This window comes from Sapajus apella, unplaced genomic scaffold, assembly GCF_009761245.1.
Source record: "Sapajus apella isolate SASKATOON/1434 unplaced genomic scaffold, GSC_monkey_1.0 scaffold5, whole genome shotgun sequence".
In the NCBI taxonomy this organism is placed as follows: Eukaryota; Metazoa; Chordata; class Mammalia; order Primates; family Cebidae; genus Sapajus; species Sapajus apella.
Window position 1 is genome coordinate 37510900 of NW_022436945.1, and position 14547 is coordinate 37525446.

Here is a 14547-nt window from a genome sequence, read left to right on the forward strand (position 1 = left end):
TTTTTTTTTTTTTTAAGTAGAGATGGGGTTTTACCATGTTGGCCAGGCTGGTATCAAGCTCCTGATGTCAAGTGATCTGCCCACCTCAGCCTGCCAGAGTGCTGGAATTACAGGCATGAGTCACCATGCCTGGCCCAAAAACTATTTTTTTAAATAAAAAGTAATACATTTGTTACAGGAAAATGAGAAAACATAAGTGTGCTTTTATGTTTGATTTATTTTTAAAGGTCATTCAGGATTGATACAGCAAGTATCAAAGAATAAGCTTTCCAACATGGTAGAAGTGAATTAAGTGACCAATAATCTGCTTAGGAGTTACTCTTTGTATATTATTTTTGTTGTTTGGTGTGACTCCCATTTTATTTGCATACCCAATTTAAGTTAATGGAAGCAGTTTGTTGGGATTATTATATTTTTCCCTCACTACCATAAGAATATTTCTTCATTTAAATTGAGATAGATAATGATTTGATTTTTCTAATAGGAAAACTTTAGAAATGAAATGTTAACTTTTTCTCAGTTATTAAATTTGATTTCCCCCTTCTCATTAATGCAGCTCTCAAGAGGCAGAATTTATATAATAATCCTTTCAACTCTGTGAGTTACACAAGTCCTTACAGTCCAAATGCCAGTAGCCCATACAGCAGTGGCTTCAATTCTCCATCCTCAACCCCAGTGCGACCTCCTATAGTCAAACAGCTTATACTTCCTGGAAATTCAGGTAAGGAGGAAATGATATAGAGTCATTAAGGAATGTTTTTCAACTTACTGTACTGTACCAGAAAATAACATTCATCTGCAGTTCAAGTTCATTTTATTTATGAAACCTTTAACTGGTTAAAGAAAATATTATTGCGGAGCAACTTTGCACCAGGTACTATATTAGGCACCAAGGGTGTAAACATAAGCCAGTGTGTTAAATACATAAATTTTCTTTAGCATGTATGTGAAAGTTTTTAAGTCTGGCTTAATTAAATGGGGTTACAAATGTGATTCTTTTAATCAATAGACCTTATTGAGCAGCCTTCTTGGGTTGTAAAAACTAGAGTTAAAACCTCTGTTTAGGAATTTTAATAAACTTGGATACTGCAGCTAAATAATAATATAAGGTTAGATGTGAAATACCAAAAAAGTAGGAGGGGCAGTAAATGATGTGGGAACGCCAGATGGCTGTAAACCAGGGAAAGAATGTTCTGCTCTGGTTCTGTGTGTGAGACTGTTACTGTGTAGCTTACTCTTCAAGAATTCACCCATTAATTTACCCTTATTGTCACTGCAGCTGTTTTTATGACTATTATAACTTCCTTAAAAATTAAGGTTAACCATCTCAAATTTTGACCTGTGCACTCCGTAGTCTAATGATCCTGCTCTTTGCTTAGTATATAGGTTGTTATTTGCCACTTACTTCGAACTAAGACAATATGTTAAAAAGTTTAACCTGCAATATTTGTTTAAAATAAGTAATTTGATTCAGGCATTATTTGAACCTGACCTTGTAGAACTTTTCCTGTCATGTGTACTCTGCTATTCTTTCATTAATAGTGTGAAGATGAATTATTTTTTATTTTTCTTGCTCTCCTTACATACTTTTCATGTTGGAGCTGACTGTTATGGTGGAGAATTCTGGCAAACAAGTGTTTCAGATAAATCTGTATTAGAAATATTAATGCCAGTGTTGGGATTTTATTATTTAGTAAAATTTGATGAACTGATGAAAGTATTTCATTAGAAACAAGTTAGATTTTTTTTGGATGTGTGTATTCTTTATTTCTCTGGCCTGCTTACTGTCTAACTTTTGGTTTATAATGATAAAGTACTTTTTAAAAATAATATATATATATTTTATTGCATTTTAGGTTCTGGGGTAGATGTAAGGAACATGCAGGATTGTTGCATAGAATGATAAAGCACTTTTTATAAATCTAGTCTTTTTTTTTTTTTATCCCATGTTTTATGCTTCACTACTAAACTTTAGAGAACCCCTTAGATCCTCATTAGTAATTTAGCAAAGGAATTTTGTAAACATGGCATAATGTAGGAGAAACAAGCCTCATGGTCTTTGTTCCTAAATCTCTAAGGAATCTAATTTTCTTCAAATTATAGTTTTCTTGTTTAAAAAAAGTAGATGCTTTTATTCAGGGAAAAGATGATGGTGTTTGTTTATGACTGTGAATTTGGGAGAAGAAAACACTACATCACAAACTCATCTATTTATAGAGCAGTTTGATTGGCTATCTTGTGCAAGTTGAAATCCTTAACATATAGTTACTGAACACCAGTTACTTGCCAGGCACGGTGTTGAAAGATGAATTGTTAAATAAGAGAATAGATAAGTTATACTTAGATGAAAAGATGTTTTGTATTTATGCCATAGCATGTAAAGTAGTATGTATTAGTGTATATAATAGGTTCTCAATAAACCTCATTTTTCTTAAGGAGGTCAATTTCTAATTTCAGGGGAATTTTTTAAGGAGAAAAGGCAGAACGAGAATGAATTAAATCAACGGATATAATATCAAGTTAATTGCAGTAGGCATTTATTCAATAGTTGCTCTACCAAAGTGTGAATTTTTTTCTTTTTTTAAAGGTAACTTGAAAAGCTCATCAGACAGAAATCCTCCACTCAGTCCTCAGTCCTCTATAGATAGTGAGTTAAGTGCTTCAGAATTAGATGAAGATTCAATTGGATCCAATTATAAGCTAAATGATGTAACTGATGTACAGATTCTAGCCCGGATGCAGGAAGAAAGTAAGTATTCTAATTAATTGTTGAAAGTTGAGATTTTTTTTACTATTGCATAATTTTGTTGTGTATTTAAAATGTCTTAAAGTGTCATGGGGATAGTAATGTAGTGAAAGTAGAAATGTTGCCGTAGACATTGCAGAGGCTTAGTCAACATATGTACATGTTTATTCATTAACTTGTTTTCAGAGTCCATTTTTACATAGAGCAGTTATGCTGCATGAGGGACAAAGAATAGCATTTATGCTGCTCTGCTCCTGTGACTGGTATTCATTCTCTGCATGTTACTCTGCACTGGCAGTCACTCGTAATTGTTATCTATCACCCTGTGTTCTTTAGTGTAAACCAGCGTTTCTCAATTTTTTCTTTTTAGTTGCTCCCCTAAGGAGCCTTTTAAAAAACTTTTTTTCCTTTTCACCCCCACTCCCCATGAAATCTTAATACCACAATATATACACTATATCTGTTTAAGTACTATGAGGGCCATATACAATTATGACAGCTAAGAATTTTTTTGCACCCCAAGAACCAGTTTTTGCCCTCTTGGGAATAAATATCTCCTCACTTGAGAATACATGGTATAAACTATAAAAAAGACCTTTAGGAGAAAATTGGAATTGTGACATTAAATTAAATGAAGCATGTGATGGTATGTTGCAGAGTGAACCATGGAAACTTTAGGTGGCAGATACCTTTGAGACTCCTATAAAAATTATGACTCCTTTTATCACCAAAATGTACATATGCACAGAATTTTTAATACTTTTTAGAGGGTTCATGGCTACTTGCCCTGGTCATCATCTGAAAGTAGTTATTCTTGCCTATGCATTTCATTAGGAGATACCATCTGCTTAACTATGAAGTAAAACATTTCTCTAAAGTAATCTCTTTAACCTTTACAATGAAAAGAATCCTTGAAATACATATTTTAGAGTCTTGACAGTTGGCTGAGGGTAATGAAGCATTGCTAAGATTTAGTTCAAAAACTTTCTGTTGTCTGTGTATATAATAGGTTCTCTTTAAATATGTAGTAAGCTTTATCAAGCTGTAGCATTTTAAGAAACTAGAGTGTTTCTTCCTGTGCTGATTCACTTCCCCTAGAAAGATAGAAGGACTTAGTGCTTGCTTTATTTAACCCTACAACCTAATAGCATAGTACTCTTTTCTTCTGTAATTTTAATTAACTCCTCACTGAGACCGTGGTATTGTCAGCTGGTTAGGGTCTGGTTATTGTTGTGGATGTGAAAAAATAAAGAATGCTGCCTAACTCTATACCTTAGAATAATTCTCTCATTTCTTTGAACCCTGGCTTTTTAGATTCCAGTATCTTGTTACAAGCTCAACCAGATCTTTGCTCTTGGTTTTGTATTGTGTTTTGGTAACAATAGAAATTTTAGTCTTGTTTTAATAATTTTTTCTAAGCCATTCACATTCATGAATATTTATTTTCCTGGTGAATAAAAATAATAATAAAAATATATGTGATACTTCCTTGAAAACTACAGCTTCCCCTCCTCCCCCCCCAATAGAGATGATTTTCCTTTTTACAGCATTGTTTTTTGTAATAATTAGAAATGTAGAATTACAGATTTAGGCAGTTGCCTGGTCAAGGTCTTTCATTTTTAAGATGAAAAATGCAAGATCCTATAGTGATTGTGACTTCCTTAGGATCCACTTGTTAGGAGAGCCTACATCGGGAACTGGATTTTTCTTTTCTAACAGTGCTCTTTTCACTGGTCTGTTGTCTTTTGTTAGGTGGCTTTAGTGCCACGTTGGCTATAACTAGTCACTAAGTAACTTGTTGGTTGCTATTTTGGTTCCCAAACTGAATGAAGGGCTAAGTGAACTCTAGGAATTTATAGTTTTAAAGATACCTTAGGGTAATTCTCATCTACTAGTTTGATGAACCATGTTAATAATAGCACTTTCTGTGTGTGAATGCAGGACTTAAGGATTTGAATACCACTTTATAACAGATGTTTTTGACTAGAGTGCCAATAGTTAGCAGGACGTGCTGAGAGTATTACCTAAATTCTATACTTCTGCATTGCAGTTTGTTTCCTCATTGAATATGTTCCATATCAACTTTTTTTCTGTTGTTCTAGAAGCATCTATACTCCTTGAAGTACCCCCAGGGTTGCTGGGGTATTTTTGAAGGTATCAAGCTATATAGGAGAATTCTTTGAAAATTCTTACTTGAAGACTTAGAATTTAAGCTTGAAAACAAGCTTAAAACAATAAAAATTGAAGTCTCTTGAGTAATGAAGCAATCAAGATTTCCTTTGTGCCCAAGTACTGAATTCCTAAAAGTGGGTTAGGTGTTTGTTTGCTACTTTATCCTTTTCATGAGTAAGATTACTTCAATAATTAAGTATCCAAGGAGTTTTATTTACTCACATATGTATTCTTTTCCACTGGTTGGATGGTAATTGTTTCCCCTAAATATTCCTTTAATATTACTCTCAAATTTGGATTACTATCTTTAGGGGTAGACATATTTTTAAATTTATGATTCTACCATGTGAGACAGATTTCAGATTTAAGAAGAAATCTGGAAATTGGGCAGTGGTTTATGGGATTTCATTTAATTTAAAAATAACCTTCAGATGTGGTTTATGCATCCTTATATGGGAGGATGTCTAAAAGCAGAAAGGGAGTTTTTTTTTTTTTTTTTTTTTAAACACTTTACACCCTATTCGAATTGCTCAGTGATAATCTTTTACTTTAAAAATATTTAAATGTCTAAAAATATAATTTAAATAAATAACATTCATTGTTGCCAGGTCTCCGGCAAGAATATGCAGCCACCACGTCTCGGCGCAGTTCTGGTTCTTCTTGCAATTCTACAAGACGGGGTACTTTTAGTGATCAGGAACTTGATGCACAAAGTTTAGATGATGAAGATGACAATATGCATCATGCAGTATACCCTGCTGTTAACAGGTTTTCACCATCACCACGCAATTCACCTCGACCGTCACCTAAGCAGTCACCCAGAAATTCACCTCGTTCACGATCTCCTGCTCGGGGAATAGAATATAGTAGAGTGTCCCCACAGCCTATGATTAGCCGCTTACAGCAACCTCGCCTTTCACTTCAAGGCCATCCCACAGATTTACAGACAAGCAATGTTAAAAATGAAGGTAAAACAGCATATTTTACTGTTAATTAGATAGTTTCTGCTAGCCTGTGCAACAACATAGCAAGACCCCATCTCTAGGAAGAAATTAATTGGCTGGGCATGGTGATGTGCATCCATAGTCCTAGCAACTTAGGAGGCTGAGGCTGGAGAATTGGTTGAGTTCAGGAATTCGAAGCTACGGTGAGCTATGATCACACCACTGCACTCCAATCTGGGCAACAGAGCAACACCGTGGTTTTTTTTTTAAAGTGTCCTTTGTATTTTATTATGAAAGTAATACAATTTTTGCCAAGCTTTTGTATTTCAGATAAGTAAATCAAGAGTTTAGTAAAGTTTACTATTTTATTAATAGTGAATCATTACAAGAATAAAGGAGAAAGTGAATTTCATTTTACTTGATTATGTTATTTTTGCTTTGTTTTCTTATGAAGTTATTTGTATTTAGATTTTGATTTAAATATATGATTTGTGGTTATCTTTAAGGGTTCTCTTATTCTACCCACTTACAGATCCTAGATTGAGTTTTTGTTTTGTTTTGTTTTGTTTTGTTTTTTAAATAAGACAAGTCCTACTTGTTTTCTCATCTAAAATAAACAGAATATTTCGCCTGGCGTGGTGGCCCATGCCGGTAATCCCAGCACTTTGGGAGGCCGAGGCGGGTGGATCACAAGGTCAAGAGATTGAGATTGTCCTAGCCAACGTGTTGAAACCCTGTCTATACTAAGAATACAAAAATTAGTTGAGCTTGGTAGTGCACGCCTATAGTCCCAGCTACTCCGGAGGCTGATGGAGGAGAATTGCTTGAACCTGGGAGGTGGAGGTTGTAGTAAGCCGAGATTGTACCACTGCACTTCAGCCTGGCAACAGAGACTACATCTCAAAATAAAAATAAAAATGTTAAACAATATAATTTTTCAATGCTAATTAATATTTTAATTTTCTCCATCTGAAAGAATGATTTGATTTTTTAAAAAATTTTTAATTACAATTCTATTGCAGAAAAACTAAGACGCAGTCTTCCAAACCTGTCCCGAACATCTAATACACAAGTTGACTCAGTGAAAAGCAGCAGAAGTGACTCAAATTTTCAAGTGCCAAATGGAGGAATACCTCGCATGCAACCTCAGGCTTCAGCCAGTAAGTATCCTTCTTCTGCTTTCATGTATCAATTATTTAAAGAGAAATGAAAATTTTGTTTTGTGCTGAAAAATTTTTTAAACTATAGCTGTAGTAAAATTTAGTGTTTATTAGTTGCTGGATGATAAAGTTATATTACAGTTTTAAATTTTCTATGTAGGATACTTGATTCTGCCAGTACGTATATCTATAAAAAACTTTGTTCTCTCCAGAATTTTAAAATAAGCAAAGTGTAACTATTAAAAAAGTAGGTGTAGCTTCTGCATATAACTATTAGAAGAGGAAATACCAGTGTATCCAAAATCCATGTCCCTTCGTAAGTACTTAAATTTTCTTTAATAACCTCCACTTTAAAAACACCTGAAAGTTTGATTATTACATAATTTTTGAGTCACACTCAAAATAATCAAGTCATTGTTTAAACCTGTAGTATATTAAATCTGTTATCAAAGTTGGATTGTTGAAGTTGTTCTTTTCTTTCCAGAACGGAAGTATACCAGGAGAACTCTTGGATGCCCTTGTTTTATTTCTGCATCTGTTGAGTTAAAATTTCTAGTTTTGATTTAATTTTCTGTGCCTGCTAAGGCTATTTTAATGAAAAATACAATATTGAATCAATATGTATGTCAAATTAATCCATAATCATCATCCTACTTACAGATTAAAATTTGAGATAAATTGCCAGAAACCATCACTTTTTAAGAATTGGTCAGGACTTTTTTATTTAAATTATCTTTCAGAAAAAACATTCTTAGAGTTTAAACTCTTAAACAGAGGAGGTGAATTTTAGAACTATAGTAGAAAAAACACATGTAGATTATAATTTTTAATAAGTTTTGGTCATTGGATGGAAACTAACCCCTGGATGTGACAGTGTTTTTAATTCAGCTATGGTTTGTAATAAATACTTGAGTTGTTATTTTGTGGCAAGTAGTACGATAAGCGAATACAGGCACATCTGCTGTAGCACAAAATATACATTCTTTAAAAACCTCACATTCTGCAGTATTACACAATAACAGTGATAGATGGTGGGGGATGGGGGAAATAGTACTGGAGCATACCACTGAAAACCCAAGCAGCTTTCTTAGAAAACCCAAACAGCTTTCTTTGAAAGCATTAATAAAGACAGTAATGATACTAGCACAGTTAAAGGCATGTTAAATCCTTAATAAATACCCTAGGGGGTACAGAACTTCATTTTTAAAGAAAGATTTGAAGGTAATGTGATGGAAAGGAAAGGCTGACACTGTTGAATTAAGGAAACATTTGCAACATAGACAAAGATTAGAGAGAATCACACAGTAAGAACGTCCAGGACAAAATAGCCAAACTGAACCAAGAAGTAGTGATGTGAAGGTAAATGAGTATTGTGTATATAAATGTACAAGGTGATTTTAAAAGAATGGAACACTTTCAAAAAATTACTGCTTTTTGGCCAGGCGTGGTGGCACACACCTGTAAACCTAGCATTTTGGGAGGCCAGGGCAGGCGGATCACGAGGTCAGGAGACCAAGACCATTCTGGCCAATGTGGTAAAATCCCATCTCTACTACAAATACGAAAATTAGCTGGCCGTGGTGGTACACACCTGTAGTCCCAGCTACTCGGGAGGCTGAGGCAGGAGAATTGCTTGAACCAGGGAGGCGGAGGTAGCAGTGAGTCAAGATTGTGCCACTGTACTCCAGCCTGGTGACAGACCGAGACTCTGTCTCAAAAAAAAAAAAAAAAAAAAAAAAATTACTGCTTTTTAACTAGGATAGATTTGAGCATGTAGTCAAAACAGTTTTAAATAAATGATTACAGTTATTTTTATGATCTTATAAACACTCAGTATTCATCCCGTGTGTTTCACAGCTCACATCAGTCCTGTATATGAGCTGTGATACACAAAGGATGCATATTCACTCGGGTCCTTGTAGGGACACAAGGGTTGCTTATTCACTCAGCACTTTGTAGGGACACAGTGGATGCATATTCTCTCAAATCCTTGTGACATATTACTATCAGTGGTTGAAGTGATAGCTGTGTTATGTTCTTTCATTTTCTCAAGGCTATGAAGAAGAATTGATACAAATAAGAGTTTATTGACTGTTCACTTATAACTTGTTTATTAAGCAATTAAAAATTTGAAGGTATTTAATCCTTTTTTCATTTTTATCTTTTTTTTTTTTTTCCTTTTTTTACATTGAGACAGGGTCTCACTCTGTCACCAGGCTGGAGTGAAGTGGCACAATCATGGCTCACTGCAGCCTCACCTTCTTGAGCTCAAGTGACCCTGCTATCCCAGCCTCCCAAGTAGCTGGGACCACAGGCGTGTGCCACCATGCCTAGCTAATTTAATTTCTTTGCACTCTTCCTTGGCCCTGTTGTATTTAGTTGACTTCATGTACTTCATGTTAAGCTGCTTTTTCTTGGTGGCTCAAAAATCAACAGACTAGCAGGAGTTTGAGACCAACCTGAGCAACACAAGATCCCCGTCTCTTAAAAAAAAAACTTTTTAAAAAAAATTAGCCAGGCATGATGTCACATGTCTATAGTCCCAGCTTCTTAAGAGGCCAAGGTGGAAGGATTGCTTGAGCCCAGGAGTTTGAAGCTGCTGTGAGCCACAGTTATGCTGCTGCACTCTAGTCTGTTGAAAAATAGCAAAAATCAAGCTAGGAAAAAAACCGTATTTGAATCAGAATGACTTCTGTGATATGTTAACAAATTTTCCTTATTTACCAGTTGAGTATATTACTTATATAACAGAAATTTATATTATACTGTATTTAGTTGCATAATCTTATTTGATCCTTAGAACAAGTCTGTGAAGGAGGTACAATTATTACCACGTTAAACACATGTTGATTCAGCTTGAGCACTGTATCTCACTAGGTGAGAGTCCAAATTTAGTGACATTTGCCACATCTATGGTTTAGACCACAGTATAAAAATGATCTGGAAGTATAATTTCCATTTTCCCTAAGATTTAAAATTCTAACATTTAAAGCATTGTGGAAAATTGTTACCTAGAGATTTGTATACCACATTGATTCAGCTAGATATATGCTAAAACCTGTTTTGTAGCAAATTACATTTTAAACTTAGTACTCCAAGTCATATCTGATATTGTAAACTCTGTAATTAAGAGTGCCATTATAGGCCGGGTGCGGTGGCTCAAGCCTGTAATCCCAGCACTTTGGGAGGCCGAGGCGGGTGGATCACGAGGTCAAGAGATCGAGACCATCCTGGTCAACATGGTGAAACCCCGTCTCTACTAAAAATACAAAAAAAAATTAGCTGGGCATGGTGGTGCGTGCCTGTAATCCCAGCTACTCAGGAGGCTGAGGCAGGAGAATTGCCTGAACCCAGGAGGCGGAGGTTGCGGTGAGCCGAGATCGCGCCATTGCACTCCAGCCTGAGTAACATGAGTGAAACTCCGTCTCAAAAAAAAAAAAAAAAGAGAGTGCCATTATAATACTCATTGTGGTACTAACAAATTGTATAGAAAACAGAAATTCACAAAACACTTGAAATGAAAGGAAGGATAGAATTTGAGTTTTATCTTTGAAATGGTAAGTGATACGTTTTGTGCCTTCAAATTAAGTTAATTTGACACTTGAGAACATCCTGTTTCTGGCCTTTTTTTTCCCCTGACACATTTGGTTGATGCAAAAAGACACCCACAATGTTAATATATAAGGAAAGAAAAATTGTAAATTAGTAAGAAGGTTAAGTAATAAAAGTTACATATATTATAAGCCATGCTTTTACAGCATATGAACAAATTATATAAAACAGTGTTTATACTTGGCTTTCAAAGATTCTTTCATATTTAGTTTGAATTTTTATGTTCTTAATTTCTCAAAACTTTATGTGATACATGGCCAAACAGTGAAAAATAATTCTGCTCAAAAATAGAAGAAAAAAGAAAAGGTTGGGAACCTAGAATAAAAATGTTAATAGAATAAACTTCATACTGATTGCTTGCCTTCTCTAGTGGTAGAATTACCATTGTGTAATTATAATCGTCTGTTGATACCCTATAATTTTTTCTGGAGGTGAATTACTTTTCCTTTTTCCCAAGAAGTTGATAATTAAGGAATATATATAGGGAAAACATAATGGGATTCTAATCATTGATTTCATTTTAAGTGGAAAACACATGAGCAGTTTCATAATGGTGTATTTAAATATTTGAACATATAGGCAGAAGAGAAAGTAAGGTACCATCTTTTTTTCAATTGTATGTACTTGTTTATATTTGTAGCTGTAGTAAAACTTAAAATGTCACATTTATTTGGTGTACTATTCTCAAAAATGTATTTGGAAAGTAGTAAATTCAAAATAATAGCAAGTTTAAAACTTAGTAGAGTTTACTTTAAAATGTTTAAAACTTTGTTGAAAGTTAACATGAAACAAAAAAAGTGTTACTGATTTATCGTGAAATTTCATAAATATAATTGGTACATGAAAATATGTAAGCATTCTTTTAATTAGTATACATATTTTTCATAATAGCCTTTTAATTTTGATATATAATTATGTACAATTACAATAAGCTTTATATACTTTATACATGAATTGGTATTTTGTATTTTTGGGGTAAATTTCAGTTGTTAGTGTAATAGATGTTGCATTTTGTTTTAAGTATTTACTTTTTCAGTTCTTAAGTGGTGAAACTTTGGTTCTTACTTGCTGGTCTGCATGAACCTAACTTTGCAAGGTTGCTGTTACTTCCACCTAAGGGATCACTTCTTTTGCCTTGTTACTATGCCAATCACTGTTTTTATATGCTTATTTGCTGTGGCTGCATTATTGTGGATGCTGGCATTCAAATATGAGTTTTATGAGAGTTCTAACATATTTTCATTTTTATAACTATTGCCAGGCGTTTTTGACTTTTATATCTGGAAAATATAACTTAAAAAGTTTAAGAAAACCAGAGCATTGCAGAGGTCATGGATACGTGTCAGTTTCTTAGTTTCATCAATTAAAGGAAGTAGTGTTTGCCAGAGACAGTTTTTCAAAAGGCTAATAATACCTTGCTTTCTAAGACTGTTAGAGCACAGGTTTAGCAGAAAGTTTAGTTTTCAGAACATCATAGGAATAATTGGTGGAGAAATAAGGGAAGGGAGAAAAATCTCCCAACCTACTGATTTTAAAAATAATACCCAAATTTTGTTATTTTTTTGGAAATGTTTAAAGTACTTTCATATATATTACCTCATTTAAACCTCACAAATCATTTATTTTATAGAAAGGGAGCAGAGATTCATATAATTTATGTGAATTGTACAAGGCCATATAACTAGGAAAGTGGTAAAAGCAAGGCCAGATTCCTCCGTTTTCCCAGCTCCTCCCTGAGTCTCCTATTTCCTCCTCATTGTTTGGATGACATCATGCTGACCTAATTGTAAATGAGCACATTTGGGAAAACATTCTTGAATGACTATCAGAGCATGATTTGAGATCGAACTGTAAGTATTTTGTGAATTACCACAGAAGAGTAAAATAATTCAGTGTAATATTATCCATTTGCTTACATTTAACTAAACAGAAAAATATTTTTGCATGGAATATAGAGTATACCCCAGAGAAAAGGCATGTAGAATCAACATTCTACAGAAGGAGACGATCCAGGGCAATTGTCAGCTTATGCATAGCTAGCTTGTTATGAGACCCATGAGGAAGGAATTCCCATGCAGATTTCATTTACTATCACAACATTAGATTACACTTGAATTATATATAATTTTGCAACACAAATTGAAATAAGTTATGATTAATATGTGTAATGTGCTAATCTAAGGGTGAGTGAAACATTTATAGAACATCTGTTTAAGTAGTATAATGATGTTGGCTCAGTTATCTAACCACAGGACGCTTTATAAATGCAGTTTTTCTGGACTTTACCCCTGGAAATTTTGATTGAATGCACTTTGGATAGAGACCCAGATTCTGTATTTTAGAAGCATTTCAGCTGGTTCTGGGGCACATTCAAGTTTGAGAACCAGTGAGTTAGACCCTGACTGTGGTGGACCTTGAATGCTTAGTGTAGAGCTCTGGATTTTATCCAGTTGTCAGTCACTTATGTGTTCCTTAATTATTCAGTAGATATTATTGGGTATATGTTATATTTCCAGCACTGGGAATATAAATGTTAATAAGACAGCCCATTTCTTCTAGTAGCAGGGAGTGATAAGCAGGAACCTCTGTGGGAAGAGAGGACAGAGATTAAATCCAGCGGTGTGAAGGAATTTTCAGGAAAGATATTAAAAGAGATCTCAGCCAGCTCAGAAGGAGCTTACATGAGTTGCCAACAAAGAAAGGAGGTACAGGTTTTCCCAGCAGTGGGATCAGTAATGAAAAGTTTTGAGAATGGCAGCCTGAATATAATGTTTTGTATAACTAAAGTGTAGAGTGCATTATGGGTGAGGGAGCAGGTGCAATGATGAAGGATGAGAGCTATAGAGAAAGGACAGGCTGTAAGAGTTCTAAATATCATAGGAGTTTGAATTTCCTCCTATAAGTGGGAGGAACCGTAGTAGGTTTTTATTCAAGGTCGTTTCTTAGAAAGTTCACTCTCATATAAGTGTGGAGAATAGATTCAATGAAGTGAGACCAGAAACCACTTAAGCTACTATTGCATAATTTAGGCAAGAAATGAAGATCTGAAGACACAGATAGCAAATGAGGAAGTGATGAGATCTGGATGATTTTTTTTTTTTTTTTTTTTTTGGGACAGAGTCAGAGACTGTCTCCTAGCCTGGAATGCAGTGGCGCAATCTCAGCTCACTGCAACCTCTGCCTCCTGGGTTCCAGCAATTCTCCTGCCTCAGCCTCCCTCTCAGTAGCTGGGACTACAAGCGTACACCACCACACCCAGCTAATTTTTTGTATTTTTAGTAGAGATGGGGTTTCACCATGTATTGGCCAGACTGGTCTCGAACTCCTCACCTCAAGTGATCCTCCCACCTCGGCCTCCCAAATGACTCTAAAACTTGTACGCAATAAAAGATTTAAACAAAAATGAGAACATGGGACAATGGGGTATTTTACCAAGCAGTAATTAATCTTCATTCACAGAGGCTATGCTTACTTACTATTTAGCACCTGGAGAAGCTAGATTTTAACATCCTCTTATATATGAAACTATTATTTTTAATCATGAAATGAAATGAGTTAATAGTACTAATGGCCAGGAAAAAATGCAGGCAGTGAAAATATTCTTCTATTGAAACTGTATTTTATAACTATTAGTAAAAAGTAAACGATAAAATCAACATTGCAATACAAAAAAAGATAGTGGGTTAATAATTTGAAGTTATTGATCATTTTTTTAAAAAGGAAAAACATTTTTACATATTGATCTGTCACAGTGGTGAATAGTATAGCTTTCATTTTTGAAAACTTAATAATTTCTTCAGAATTTATCTTTTAATATTGAGGCTCAGTACACCATAGCCAGATTTATAAGTCTATCTCTACTCATACTTGATGGAAGAACACTATTTTTAAATTTTAATTTTGAAAGTTTTTC

The 14547-nt window shown here is 34.4% G+C and overlaps 1 protein-coding gene across 4 annotated transcripts in view; it reads left to right on the top strand.

Moving 5' to 3' along the window:
- SLAIN2 (SLAIN motif family member 2) overlaps window positions 1-14547 on the top strand; it is an 81917-nt gene that overhangs the window by 38324 nt on the left and 29046 nt on the right. For 3 of the 4 annotated variants that reach the window (XM_032274119.1, XM_032274118.1, XM_032274120.1), the window contains exons 3-6: window positions 557-721; window positions 2588-2749; window positions 5527-5886; window positions 6885-7022. In XM_032274119.1, the coding sequence (XP_032130010.1) occupies window positions 557-721; window positions 2588-2749; window positions 5527-5886; window positions 6885-7022 (825 nt within the window). Of the gene's footprint in view, window positions 1-556; window positions 722-2587; window positions 2750-5526; window positions 5887-6884; window positions 7048-14547 lie in introns of all 4 variants that reach the window. The other variant, XM_032274121.1, reaches the window with a different exon arrangement.